The sequence below is a fragment of the Daphnia pulicaria genome, chromosome 3 (assembly GCF_021234035.1).
Source record: "Daphnia pulicaria isolate SC F1-1A chromosome 3, SC_F0-13Bv2, whole genome shotgun sequence".
NCBI lineage: Eukaryota > Metazoa > Arthropoda > Branchiopoda > Diplostraca > Daphniidae > Daphnia > Daphnia pulicaria.
In genome coordinates this window covers 6,288,175-6,303,596 of record NC_060915.1, presented here as the reverse complement: position 1 = coordinate 6,303,596, position 15,422 = coordinate 6,288,175, and the positions used below count along the sequence as shown (strand labels likewise).

General features: G+C 46.0%; 1 protein-coding gene across 2 annotated transcripts in view; it reads right to left on the bottom strand.

Annotated features, from left to right (window-relative positions):
- LOC124328932 (protein O-mannosyl-transferase Tmtc3-like) overlaps positions 1 to 15,422 on the bottom strand; it is a 50,196-nt gene that overhangs the window by 23,867 nt on the left and 10,907 nt on the right. For both annotated transcript variants that reach the window (XM_046787773.1, XM_046787774.1), the window contains exons 3-4: positions 15,148 to 15,409; positions 2,085 to 2,221 (exon numbers count right to left, since the gene is read on the bottom strand). In XM_046787773.1, the coding sequence (XP_046643729.1) occupies positions 2,085 to 2,221; positions 15,148 to 15,348 (338 nt within the window). In that variant the 5' untranslated portion in view covers positions 15,349 to 15,409. The remainder of the gene's footprint in view (positions 1 to 2,084; positions 2,222 to 15,147; positions 15,410 to 15,422) is intronic.

Below are 15,422 nucleotides of genomic sequence, written 5' to 3'. Positions count from 1 at the left end.
GAGAGCTGGAGAGAAGTGGCCCGGAACGTAACCCCCTGGCGTCGTTCCGTACAACGGAAATAAAAGAAATGACGGGAATGGCTAGGAGGGACTGGGACTCGCTCGACATGGAAGCATCGTCTAGAACTTGGAGGATTTCGTTATATTAAAGATTGGTCAGCCCGCTGTAATATTCTTGCAGACGGGATAAAGAAGAAGAAGTAGAAGAAGAAGAAGAGAACGGCGTCCGTCCCCAATGGATCATTCCTTCCCCACTGTTCCAGATGTTGCCCGCAAATTACATCGCTAGTGCTCACAGCTTCCATACACAGCAGCAACTGCCTTTCCTGCTCACTGGGCCAAACACCTCCTTCTTCTTCTTCTTCTTCTTCTTCCCGACTTCCTCCTAAACAACAACGTCCAGCTCCGGACCGGATCCACCCGCAAGCACACACACACAAAAAAGGAGAAATCGAGTGAACGTCATAACAACAACAAAAACAACAAAAAAGGCAGAGAGAAAGAGAAAAAGAATCCCGTCAAACATTCCCGTGGTGGATAAAGTATATACGTACGGCTATTCGGTAGTCGGCCGTCGTCTCTATAGAACAATAGAATTCGTACGGTATCTTATCTTGAATGTGACATGGATCCGAGGCGGTTAGAAAGGAATGGCCCCCTAGCTGCCGTTTTCGGTCGGCCATTTCGACCACTTCTATCCGACAGCTCGTAGCCAATCGACGATATATGGAGAGGGAGAGCAGGGATAGATCTACAGGGACTGCGGCCTTTTTCTTACGTTACATTACATAGTAGATGTATCTTTCCATCGCATTCGATCTTTCCCCTCGATCGTTTTCGTTAGACAGTTTGCGTCGTGTATTCCGCGGGGAGCATTGACAAGGACTCGGTGAAGAATTCAAAAAGGTAATCAAAAAACATCGACAGACTTACGCTGTCTTCTAAGCTGCGAACGGCCGGAATCTCATTCGGGGCGACTTGGCAGCGGTACATCACAACAATACGTAACGGGCATAGGCGAAAAAAGTCTTAAACAATAAGAAAAGAAAAAAGAAAGGAAAAAAAGAGGCTACTGGATAGACAACACAAGAAAAGCTCATTATTCTTGTACAATGAAGCGAAAGCACGGAGGTCGAGTTAGCGACGAGTCGATCCTGTCAGTCAACTGACGACCCCGGTAGTCATAAATATAAAAATACACGGCGGTATTCTCAACTCGAATTGATAGTTTCTCTCGACGTCCCTCCCCCCTATATTCTATTGGGCTATACTATTACGATTTTCCTTGAATGTGTCTATACGGCGGTTCTCCTGGCTATAAAGTCCTATTAACTGAGCAAAGGCAGTTAAATAAATATATTCTCGACCGTAAACTACCCGGTTGTCATGGCAAACACACAACATAATAGAGAAGGAGAGAGAGAGAGAGCGAAAAATGTCGGTGGCGGACGAGACCAGCAGAGTCGTCGATCGATGGGCGATTGATCGACGTGAATGCACCGACTCGGCGCCGGATTTTTGGTCCGTGTTATTCAAGCTCAGAGTAGTTGATATACACGGGGGCTATATTGTACTATTGCCGTGCTGCGCACAAGAGCCTCGAGAGTATGGGACCCGGACGGGAGCGAATATACGTAGAATAGTATAGCATTCGTATAATCGGCTGTCGTGCCGACTTTGACGCTGTCCGATGTCGGATGGGGCGGGATATGGGCGAAACGGGCAGCAGCAGCAGCTTGTCAAGCATGGCCCCCCCCCCCCCAATCGACGGGGCCCATGAAAAGAATAATAGACAGATGTCTACTAGCCTACTAGGACGGATTTGGTGATATCGAATTGGCTTGTCTTGTCCAGCTCAGACCCGCCACCTACTTGTCTCTTTCGAGTGGGGGGCGTATTTACCTTTGTAAGTTCCATCGATGAATAATGGAATTCGACAAGTCGAACGGCGGTGCGACAGGAAGTCAAAAAAAAGAAAACACGATTCGAAAAAAAGCCGCTATTCGAAGGGAAATTGAATGCCGGGGCTTGTATACATCAATAATCGTATGCACGTATGCGAATGGGTGTGTGGTGGCACTTACCGCAAGTAGAGGAGGCAGACGGCGGCGTGAAGGAGGACATTGGTGGCGTGATATCCCCAAGGCTCCAGCTGGTGTAGAAGATAGTTGAGACGAAAGGTCAACACGGTTAGCGGCCGGTAGGACTTGTGGCTCTGCTCCTGCATTGGCACGGATCGATACACCCAGACGGAATGGAGAAAAACAAGAGAACAAAGTCAGTCAGTCAGTGGGTTTCTCTGTGTGCTGAGAAAGAGTGGATAAAAGAATCAAGAAAAGGAAACAAGAGTCACGGCCAACCAACTCTTCAATAAAACATTACACGTGAGAGTGAGAGGGGGGGAGGATTGATAAGGGCGAACGGGTCGAGATTGAAAGAAGAAGCCGGATCACAAAAACCTCTCTGCCGATTCTTTACATTAGTTCTCACGAAAAAAAAAATTATTTCCCTTATTTGTTTAAGACGTAAGAGTCGAATGTGTTTGGTCGTGTTACAACGGCAACATTATCTTTATAATACTTTGGCGGCGGGTTGATTTGCGTTAAAGCGACAACAATGAAGAAGTTAACAAAACCCCATGGCAACATTTCCCGTCTCCACGCGTAGACGCCCGTCATCGCGGAGTAAGTGAAAAAAGAAGAAGAAGAAGAAGAAGAAGAGAAATGATTCTAGCGAGAAAAAGGTTTAGAGAGTTAGTCTGAAAACGAGATGAGAGAGAAGAAAGTAATGAACGCAGAGCGTCGTCGTCGGCCTCAGCTTTTCCTTTTGGTCGTCACTGGCGACATCGTAATTGAGACTAGGATGCCGTATTACGTGAGTAGATGTGAGAGTGTGAACAAGAGTGCCAACGTCTATATTATATACGCAGACCGGGCTGAAGAATATATAGGACGTTGTATATAGGCAGCAGAGTTGTTGGCGGGCTGCAAGGATCTTTAGAAGCACAGCAGCAGCTGATTGCTGGCTGCCGCTGCCCAGCTCCTCGCAAAGAAAAAGGGAAAGATGGACGCTCCGCTCCGCTGATGAGATGCCTCGTCTTCTTTCGCCATTTATTTCCGTCTACGACTCATCTTTTCCGAGCCGTCAACTCTCAAAAGCGCGGAGCTGACACGTCGTTCTTCCGTTTGAAAGACCCGCCACAAAGGCCGCAAAACAACAATGTTGCAAATGCGGGCACAGTCAAAAAGAAGCGCCCCAAAAAATGAAAACCCGCCTATTGTAACCAGGCCTCTACGCGATTCACGCACGCGCACGTGTAATTAAAATTAACAGAAACATGCGATTCACGATGGCGGCTATATATCCTCGATTCTTTTCAAATGGATCGGACTCAATAGCCTCGGGACTGAAAGTTTACAGGCAAGTAGAACGTGAACAAAAGTCACGGTCTTCCATTTCGGCCCAGTCCATCAGATTAACACAGACAATAGCACACAGTTGATTGTCTCTTTTTAAATTGCTTTCCTTTTTGATGGGGTGAGAATAGAAATGGGGACGGGACGCAATAAGTTATTGCGCACAGGTATTGTACACACGATAGGCTTTTTCAGACTGGCATCGGCTTTCCGGTATAGGGCCAAAATCAAGACACGATGAGAAACTCCCGCTAGTCTGACTGGGAGAAAAAAACAAAACAAAAGAAAACAGTTGAAATGAAATGCGTTTGATATTGGATTTTTGCGAACGGGTCCGAATCATGGAACTTGGATTGGCGTGCACGCCAAACATTCAAGAATTCCCGAGGAGTCGGGTGATGAGGTACGTGCCAAATTTCAGTCAACGTCCAATACAGAACGTCTTGCCGGAAGCGCACGCAGCAACAGGGCAACAGTTAATCATATCCTCTCTGGATGTGCCGCAAATGAAATCGGCCATTGTCATTGAACATTGGATGAGATGAGACAATAAGAGTCTCCCATGTCGCTGTAAAATGTAATGCAGAGAAAGAAGAGATGACGAGGGGAACTACAGTATATCTATCCGGTGACAGTGTAATCTTTTTGAGAAAAGAGATGAGGAATGTTGCACGCACAGCGTCTTCTCATTTATTCAGCTCCGCTCAAAGTGGTGGCGATCCATCGTCCTATACTCCGTCTTGCCTCCCCCTCCAATGCTGTTGCACACGCAAGAGACGGCCAAGGCGCCCGCGGAGTACATGCGTCAACGCCCGACTCGAGAGATAAGAGACGACGATCCCATTTCCAAAGGGAATACACCGAGCCGAAAGAAGAAGAGCCAAATAAGATGGAAGGCGACGCCATTTCCAGTGTGTATATACTCCTCTATGCTGCCACTATTACTACTCTCTCTCTCTCTGTGTGTATACAGTGTGTGTGTGTGTACACTTGATGAAAGACAGAGCACGTTCCTCCCGAGAACCGGGGGGGTTTATACAATACGACGGGGCGGCCTATAGGTCGTATTCACGGCAGTCTATACAAAGACAAGCCAGCGTGATGATGAGTCCCTCCCGGTCTTGACTGTATCTTGATGTCGTCTCTCTTTCTAGTCCCATCTCTATACTATATTCTGCTCCCTCCAACGACATTAAAAAGCAGGAGGAAAATGTGTAATATGAGCACACACACACACAGAAGCTTATAATCCGGCCCCAGCTTTTGTTCGCTGCGCACTACGCAATGGAAGGAAGGATGTACTGTATAATAATAAGGTTGATAGACATTCATTCTGCCATGCTAAATGGATGGAATATTAGACTGCCTCCACACAGCGAATGAAACGGGACTTTTTTTCTTTCTTCTTTTTTCGTATTGTTATTATTTGATATCTGTTGAAGGCCGGAGGAACAGCAGAAAATGACAAACGACAGTGGATTATGTACATGTGACGGAATAAATAAGGGAAAGAAGGAAGCAAAACGAAAGATGGGAATTTTTTCTTCTCAATAGAAACGGCCGATGCAAAAATGTGGGAGGAGGATCTAAAAGAACAACGTGAGTCGTGACTCACAAAGACCCACAACGAATGTTGTTCTCCCTCGTTCCTTTTTTTTCTCCCCTCTCTACTTCGACATCGTCTGCGCCTATTTCCCTTTTCTGGGTTGTTATGGCCTACGTTAAGACTGGATGGTTTTGTTGTGGACGTCGACTGTTATTGGCCCGGCCTCCTGTGACACACAGCAAAAGGCACTGACCCGTTTTCCTTCCTCCTACCTAATATTATACCAACCGACGTCACCCCAACACGCACATTGTCTTTAGATTTGTCGACTTGTTTGTAATGTCCCTGTAATGCAATTGTTGGGCGAACCGTCTAAGACAAAAATGGGTTCCTTTTTCGCCGATTTCGCTTGACGACGGAATCGACCAAACGCCCAAATTATTTCCACTTGATGTATTCCGCAGTTGATGAGCAAATTGAAGGGGGACCCTCCAAGAAAAAAAGAAAAACATGATGAGGAAGTTGTATAGATGTTTAGGCCTTGTATTACAATCCAAAGGCCAAGGGAAAAAAAATGCAATTCTTTTTGACGTTGAATGGATTCAGTTGCGAACGGAAACCCTCTTATGCCCTTGCTTATGCCTATGTGCCCTTATTTATTTTTCGGGGCTAAATTGGCTGCTTTTTCTTTTCAATCCCTGTTCAAAACACGGGATCTCTCTGTATACTTTGGCGTCCACATGGATGTTTGGGGAACAACATAATAAAAAAGAGGAAATACTTTGCATGACTTGTCCAAACTCCAAACGGTTGAAAGGCCAAAAGGTTTACGAAGCATTCCTTTGCCGTTTCCTCGGGGTTTCACATTACGCAGTCCGTCCCGATTCCCTTGAACGCAATGGGGACTAATATGGGCAGGCAGCAGGAGTTAGAGACTAATATAATAGGGGCAGTCGGGCGGAGCGGGAGAAGAACAGATTGCATCTATTGATATTACGGCAGTCAGCCTGTTTTCCCTACATCTTATAGAGAGGCCCTTGCAGTATGCAATACAGCTGGCCTACTGGCGCGTGATACGCCATGTTTCCTTCTGCAATTTTATCGCGATCATATTAATACCGAGAAAAGCGGGGAGAGACGGAGAAGCTTCAGCAGTGCCATCTTGTCAAGTCAAACGCCTTATCATCGAATAGGGAAAAGAAATGGAGGCAGCGGCGGCCAACAATTCAATCTTGTTTCGGTCGCATTCCGGGTAGGATCCGTGGCCGTCCGCTATAGATACACATCCCAATCTAGCAGCAGCGGTGTCATCATTGTGGAACTATAGGGACGTGGACGCTCGAACGCGCATACGTGCCATTTACAATGCGAAAGAGGACGGCGTCGTGATTGACAATCAACGTCTGCGACAGATGAAGCCAATCCTTTTGATGTTGGCCAGATGAGAGCAAATCAAGACGAAAGGAACGCATTGTATTATTAAGACATGTTCGAGGGCATTACGCGGCCTGAAAGAATGTCCAATCGAATTGGGTATAGCGTCGGGCGGACATGCGGTGGGCAAGGCAGGCGGATCTATAGGAATAAAATCTACTTTACGCAGAGACCAAGTCCAAGCTGCTGCATTGAAAGCAATCGAATAAGCTAAACGGGAGGAGAATTTAAACAAGGAATTTCAAAGTCGGAGCCAAAGTGAGCCAGAGGGACCAGATATATCCGGGCCCCATTATCCCTCTCTGTACATGGGCTAGAGAGGGGGCCGCCGGCCCTTATTGTCAGACCATATCTGGGGCTGTAAGAGCATAAAAGACTGGCGTGCACAAACAACGCGTCGTGTCGAGATGGATTGAGAAATGAATCAATGGCAAGCGAGAGAAACGGAGAAAAGAGATGCTCGTGTTTGTATAGCATAAGGGGCGGGATCGGAGGAGAGAGTCCTCTTGAGCAACTGGGAGGAAAATTGGAAATAAGAAAAGATGATGATGAGAGGGGAAAAGTACGCGTCAAAGAGAGAATTGTCACGAAACTGATATAAATGGCAGACAACAAGAAATAGACGAGCCCAAAACAAAGAAGAACAATTGGCTAACTTTGAAATGCTGCAGTCTTGATTGGACAAAAGGTCCATGTAATAGTATTTTCCCGATTGTTTCCTCCCTCTAAATCCTCCAAGTGAAGACCCTACAACAACAAAAGGCGACACAGGAAAGTAGGGTATCATTCGAAATCATCCAGCATGACCCCATGGAAGTGCTCACCAAACAAACCAGGGGGTAAAAGAACGGCGTTATTGCCACTATATACAGTAGTATATAGACCACTATATATACCTTAGAAAAACAAACAAAAGGAAATTCTGTTTTCTCATCTGAATTTTTCTTTATTAAATTTGTCTCAGCCGGGACAAAAGAAGGAAATATGACTAATGAATAAATTACAAAAATGAGCTGTGGGCCAAGGGAGCGCTTAAAAAAAAAGAAAAAAAATAATTCTAAAGTTGGATTGAGAAAGAACAAAAGAACAGGGAGAAGAAAATGAAATTTTTGACGATCTTGACGGCGCGAGCCAGTCACGGAAAACTTGCCGAGTGCACTCGACAAACGCAATTCACGGCTGTACGACGACGAGAGGCGCATGAGGGGGGGGGGATGGGGAGTCACGGGGGACTAGAATATTTGGATGAGCTAATTCATCAATTATCAAAAACATGCCAGACAAAAAGTGTACACGGAATGAACTGTGAGGGGGAAGACTGCAAGTCCCTTTGGGTAGGCAATTTATAGGTCGCAGCCTGTCTTAGAGCCTGCGGTGTGGCATGGCACCATTTCATCATGCCGGCCGTTTAATTGAAGGTTAAATGAAAGCGACACACGACACCTGGGTTATAGTATGTCGTCTTGTAGATTACGTCTCTGGTTCTCAACGCGCGGAAGCGGATTAAGAGTTTGGTTGGGCGCGGAGTGACGGATGCAATTGGAAGTTGAAGTATCTGCCATCGTAGTATTGACGTACCTTATACAGTACAATGCCCGCCGCTATTGTTAACTGATCTCATTGCAGCCGATAGCGTCCAATTAAAAAGGGAAACACAAAAGTAAGCGGACGTCCGTCGTCAACTGCCCTACTCCCCGCCCTGGTGGCAATTTCACGGCGAGTGAGGATGAAATCCAACTTTATATGGATCCAAGGGAGAGATTCTGTTAGTGCCACCATCATTTTCACCGTGACAGCTTTCGCTCTCTCTCTCTCGTCTCTCTCGTCTCTCTTCTGTATGTGCTACGCGATAGTCGTCGAAACAACAACGGGGTTTATATAGAATATAGAATAAACTCGCTGCTTCCGTCCTTCCCGTCGAAATCTCTCCTGCAGATGCGTGACCGTTGAGCCGTGAACGGGAGAAGGGCGGCGGGTTAACTTTCCAGAGTTCTATTGTGTTCCGCTCCATCCCCATATTTCGATTCGCACACGGGAACCATCACGATGTGCCACCCGCACCCGAAATCAGTTGCTATTGGGCACATCGTTTAAGAAGAAAATTGATGAAAAACGGCCCCTCTTCTCTCTCTCTCGAGCGCTCATTCATGCGCACAGATTGCCTCGTCCATGGCTAAATCGATCGATCGAATCAGTGATAACGAAGTTACATGACATTCAATGGACGACTAAAAGATCATCCGGTCGTTTCAACCATCGCTGAGCGAAAGAGCGAGGAAGCCAAGCGAATCCCTCCCCCAAAAAGGGACGAAAAAGACGGAAGTGTGGTTATTTTCTTATTTTATTTTTTGTCAAAAAAAAAAAAGAAAAGAGACGCTCCATCCATCACATCCAGTCGGGGTGGAGAGAGAAACGAGTGGGCGCAAGACACACGTAAACGAAATTTGAAAAAAAAAAAAAGAAAATTCAGACGTACAAAGACGGGACAAATGTCTTGGGTGACTCACTCAGGACTTAATTGGGATCCATTTAGCAACGGAACGTCTACTGAAGAGCAGGCCGTCGTCATTGAGTTACTGTCTAGTAGTTTAAGTCATTGACTTTGTAGTAGTTCGCACGACCAACAGACCTGACGGTTGGCCATCACAAGAGAGAATTCTCTTGTAGCGATAATGATGGCCGACAAGATGAAATGTGCAGACATATATATACTATAGAGTGTATAAAGTTAACGATATGGGAAACAAGGAGAAGCAGGGGAAGGGAGAAAAAAAGAGAGAAGACGAGGCTCGACGTTAATTGTCTTCGCCCACATGGGCGCAAGAATGGCTGGTTGGCTGATGCGAGAGGATTGAATAGCGCAGCCCCCGTATGAACTTGCACTGTAAACCTTATTTTCTAGTGCCAAATCCATTTTAGTTCAACGAGAGTAAAAACTAATGGCTTCTTCGCTGCAGTTACAATTCAGCGCCGGGTCTTCATTTGACGTCATCCCCATTTTTTCTCCCAGCAAGTCGCTATTTATTCTACACAAGAGTTAATTTTTGCTGGTTTGACAGAGAGGACCAGAAATAAACCACCTTTCCGTTAAAATCCTCTTTTCTGTTGCTATTTAAGGGCACAGGAGGAGGAGGGAGCAAGGTTGGCTGAACCCGAGTAAAGAGTTGTTTTTCATTTGCTTTTCTTTGCTGAGCTGCAAATAAGGAATTGGACCTCGCGACTCGAGACTCAAGTCTAGCATTTGTAAAGTTTCTAATAATCGCAGAAATGCCTTGAAACGAGCTAAGAAATGTACCCACAACCACTACCGCTGCCCCCTTGCAAGACGACTAGTCAGCGATTGCCCGTTGTCTGTAAAAAATTCTGTAAACTTGAAAGGCATCCGTTTGTGCTCGTGTTTCAACAACAACAAAAAAAATGGAAAAATGAAATCCCGCCCTTTGGTCCTTTCATCCGAAATGTAAACAACGTCTTATTGACTTTAGCTCATTATAACTTTGCGCTAATCTCAATATACCACTTGGCAAAGACTGCTTTTCATTTGTAAGTTTACAGTCCTGCTTCTTTTCATTCGTTTCGAAGAAACAATGGCCTGTTCCATACTACTCGTCAAGTCTTGATTACCCCACTTTAACTGCTCAGATTTTGTAGACTCCCATTAGCCGGCTATACCAAAAGGTATACGCAGAATTGAAATAAGACAATAATAGGTCCCTATTCTTCAGTAGTTCTCTTTCTCTTTCTGTTAGACGCGTGGAGTTTTGTTGAAAGCCTTCATCTATGTTTCAAGCGAACGGCTCTACGGAGCAGTGGATGGCGACGGTTCCCATCTTTTGCATTTCACCAGGAAAATCACGACTGTTTCTATAATTCTGTAGCCTCTATATCATTCCTTAGGCGCCCTTATCTCAGAGTCTATATTCCGATGATTATCGATCGCACTATGTCCGCCGTGAATGGGGGAACAGCAACACACAAAAGGACCAAAGAGAAGAACAAACGAGAGCCGGGCACGCACGCACACACACACACACACACACACACACACTTTCTCTTTCTCTTATAATTCTCTCTGTTTCTCTCTCTCGCCCGCGCCGGCTTCGTTTCTCCGCTAGACAGAAGCGACGAGCAGCACCACTATGTTCACGGATTCGCCGATTTCTTTTATTGTCAAAACCGCCTTTGGTAAAGCGGCCAAGTTGGTGGCAGGCGGCGGCAAAAGGGCGAGCCGGCCAAGCGGAAATCTCATTTTGGGCCAGATCGAAGCAGACAACCGAATCCGAGAATTTCCAGCCGCCAAAAAGGAAAGACGAAATAGACAAACTTTTCAAATCCACTCTCGCCTCGATCCCGCCGCCCTTGCCACGTACATATATTTCTCTTATTGTCTTTCGGCAATAAACAACATAAACGAACAAGTTGGCCATTATTCAAAGATAACCTTTCCAAAACATTGGGTCGCCCACGTATGGATTTTATTTATTGTGCGCCCATCGCCACTGGTTGAAACGAATGTACTTGATGCACGTTAATAATGTCGCATTACGATCGAAGGAAGAAAATTCAAAAGAAAGCAGAAAAGGAGCGACGCGGATGAGAAAAAAAAAGCAAAAAGCCAACGAGATCCATCCGAGAACACTCGATAATTAACGCCGCAAGAAGCTGTGTCCACGATAATCCAATAGTGGATCCACACATTGACTGATTTCATCTTTTCGCAGCTGCTCGTTCTCTTGAATCGCAAGATAAAAGCAGCACGCTTCTTCTCCTGTTCTGTGGGAACACAGCCATCGAGAATTCAAGGTTCATTTATTTTTAACTTGATTCCCGTTGCCTTCCTTGAAGTATGTATCTTTATTGTGCGACCGACAGACATCCTGACGTCCCCATCGTTCTCATATAGATACATTCATCGAACACAAAATCTAAATTCGTAATGTGACGGGAAGTCTCTCAAAGTTGTTGGGGGGGATCAAAACGAGGACGTTCTCGTGTCTGCACCTCATCCGCCGAAGAAAAATAGATTCTCATATGAAATGTATTCGTCCATCTGTCCGGCTCCGTTTATTGTCGAATTACACGTCACGTGGAAGAGAGCGAGTGTGGAAATAATAAGACAAAGTTATTGATGGCCAAGGCATGACTGATGAAAAGGCCCATACAGGACATGTGCCAGTCGGCTCAATGAGGAGCCAACACGGAAACGAACGACTGGCGTGTCGGAGTAGAGCCTACCTACATTATACAACATGCGCACACCCCCCTGTGTAAACCTACGTATACAGTACATGTATATGCATAGTAGATACATAACACACACACACACACACAATGGCTGCTGTACATATATTCCCCTCCTTTTTCTACCCCCCAGCTCACCCCACGCGATATATTGCAGGTATTAGAATCCTCCTCCTTCATTTCTTTAGAGGGGCAGCTGAAAGAGAATGAAAAACAGGGGCTGAAGGTGTCGTCATTATTTGTACGTGCATACGATGGCGACACGTTTGCATTGTTGTATATTATGATGTGGTGGTCGTGGTGGTCGTGGTGGTAGAGAGAACGAAAGAGACGAGCAAAGTTTTACTATAGGCAGAGAGACGGGAGTGTTGGGTCTTTTCTCTTTTAATACGACGCCGGGAATATAAAGAATGACGGGTGGTCCGCCTGTCTGATAATAACGGCACGGATGGCTCCGCAAAACGCACGGGTTGCGTGGGAACGCGACGGAATGGCGTCCGTGCTCTTTTCTTTCGCCCTAACCCCCTCCTCATTCTTTTCACACAGTTATACATGTCATCGTCTTCTTTGCGCTACATTGTGTCTAACATAACACATATACACACACACACACCAGAGTGAAGAGAAAGAATGACGAATGAAATGGATCGAAAAGGCAAAAGGGGAAAAGAGTGAGTGGGTGCAGCGCACACAGACACCACTGGCACTCTGGCAGAAGGTTGCGTGTCGGAATCAATCAACCAAGTGTAGAGTCTAATGCGTTATTCATTTCCTGGACGAGGTAGGTGCTACCACTCTCTGCATCCTGTCTTTATTGGGCGGCATAGAGCAATTTTGAATGACGTCGACAACTCGGAAATATGATGGAAAGTCATTTTTATTATTTACAATTCCATATTCAGCAATCAGATGAATGGGCTGTACACTGTACACAACGAGCGCACTGCTGTGTAGGGCTTCGTTTTCTACTGCCGTAATCCCGATCGGATTAAGTACCAAAAAAAAGCCGTCCGTTTCCCGGGGAAGAGGAAATGGTTCTCTGGTCATCATCATCGGGAATAATGAGAGTGCCATAAAAAGAAGTAACAAAAAGTGGGCTGCTATATAGTCGTAATGGCAGTCGTCATCATCATCATCTACTTCCTCGCGATAATAATGATAATAACAGTAATAGCTCGCCCGTCAGATGAGACGGACGTAATGGAATCAAATGTTTCATTCGTCCAATAAGCACTTGAAAACGGGGTGCGGCTGCTGGCCGGTGCGCCTCACCCACCACGCCTAGGGCCACCTTCGAATCAAGTCTGTCGTCTATCAAAGTCGCTCCAGCTGACCTTATAGAGCCCAAGTATTTATTGAGTGAACCTCCTTGTAGCACAACATTATTATATAGAAGCCTCTCACTTTTCCTTCCGTATTTTTCCCCCCTCGGGTCTCTTCGACACACACACACGCATACAGGTCCCACCGTTCCCAACACGACCCCGTTCGCCGCCGTAATAAAGTAGGCCAACACCGAGCGAGTATACATCCGGAGTAGCGAGTCTATCAGCAACCGGATGATTCTAGGCACGCGCCGTATATAATAATGCACAACACTGCGTCGCGGCAGAAAAAAAATGAAAGTCAATCATGGGCCGACGAATAAGGGCGTCGGTCTTGATGGCTCTGCCATTTTTTTTTTTGTTTTTTAATTTTTTCCTTTCCTACTTCAAGGCGATGGAATATTTATGTGGGAAGAAATTTGGAATGATGGCAAGTGGCAAGCAGCAGGAGCGGCACCCACAGCTCGTTGACTGATGCCGGGCGAGAGCCGAGAGATTAGAATCAAAAGAGGGCGAGTCATGAGAAACTTGGCGATCTACGACGATGACTTGGTAATGAAGCCGTTCCTTCGGGACCGTTTCTTGAGCCCACTAGCACTTTAATACTAGATGATGGGAAACTTTATATAGATGGCGAGGGACTTTGTTAGTACGCGACGGTCCATTTTCGCTCGATTTTACTTCCTTGTTTTGTTTTTCGTTTCCAGGCCTACACACACAGTTCCCTTCCAGTTTGAAAGTCTTTTTCTCTGTCGTCCTCCGTGTCCCCCCATTTTTCTTTTAAAAAAGAAGAAAAGAAAAACTTCTCTTTGATGGATACGTAAAGAATGGCCGGGAGATGGAGAGCTAGGATCAATGACATCCTCTATAAACAGTAACCTACGTAGGGGATCAATGCAACAGAAACGAGTTCGCTGATTGGTCGCTGCGCTTCACTTCTTTTCTTTTTTTAGGTTCTGATTTTTCTTTGCCATGACGAAAATATCACGTTTGTTTGGTTTGATTTTGATCTTAATCTCTTCCCCTCCCCCTTCTTTTCCTTCCGCAATAAACTGAGAGAGCCCAACGTATAGCCTTTCCTACTCTACGTCGTTCGTGTGCGAGTAACAGGTAAGTGGATTGAGTATATATCGCCATTTTCCATGACGCGGAGTAAACTTTTTGCTTTTGATATGCGTCCTTTTCCCCGCTTGAAACTCGCAATCGCGCTTCTTTGATCATGGCAACTTTGTGTTTAGAAAGATACCTCCCAGGGAAAAAAAACAAACAAAACAAAGAACAAAAACAAACTTGTTGTGGATGTCGTTCCGGCCGATTGCCATTGCGCTATACATCCCACCTACGTACAGTACATACCGTACGTGGGGACGGAAAAGCTGCAGAACAATTCATCATCTTCCCACACGGCTTCCGCCCGGCACTTGACCGCTGTGTCGCAGGATTCCAACAAAATACAATGTCTGGCATCCCACAAAATTGGGGTAAAGAAAGTAGGGGGATGGGAGAGCACTGGTGAATCCAAACAAGTGCAAAGGGAGGAAAAGACGTGAATGAGAAACTACTACTGCTGTACTACTGTACTACAGTACTACGAGAAATACAAGAAAGAGGGCGGAAAAAAGGAGGAAGAATTGAAACGCCCTCTCCGAATCGTATTTTATAATTAGCAAAGGTTGGCAGACGCTCTCCGTCTCAGCAGTGCTCTCTTTGGCTATTTCTCTCTCTCTCTCCTTTTTCCCTCGTGAATTACACTGTGTACGCGGTTTCGCTCCGTGAGTTTTCGATTGCCCCACGCGATCGATAGACGCCCGTAGCCAGGAAAAGAGAGAAACGTGAGGCTTTTGAGGCGATCAAAATAGTTCCGCCAAACTTCTTCCGCACCACTGCAAGCAAAGCCCCACTACTACAGGCACTACAACCGCACAGACGTCAGTCGAAAGTAAGAAAAAGTGTCTACTTCACAACCCAAACCCCCACCCCTCTCCTCAAATAGGTTCCCCGGCGTCCTGTTTACAAACGGATCGATAATGAGTGAATAACGGGATCGCCCATTTCGTAGTTGCATTGGTCAGGCCTAGAAGTAGGCGAGTTGAAATGGCGCAGAAGATTTAAATGATGGGGACAAAGAGATGCATGAGAGAGAGAGGAAAACAAAACGAAAATGGGTTTTTCTTTTTCTTCTTACCTTGGTCATGAGCGTGCCCCAGAAATCATTGAAGAAGAGGTTGGAGACGGGCGTGTGCGGCCTCAAGTCCTTGTTGTCTTTGATGGCCGAGATGTCGTCGAAGACGAAACCGCATTGCAGCGCATTCCAGTAGGCGGCAGCGGCTACGGCGCACACAATCACCGATGGCAACCACAGCGCGAACGGCGGCCGGTCGGCCATCGTCCAACCGTTAAGTTAACTGTTGGGCGACGTCAGCAGCAGCAACTACACGCTACGCCTCCTGTATAAATAAA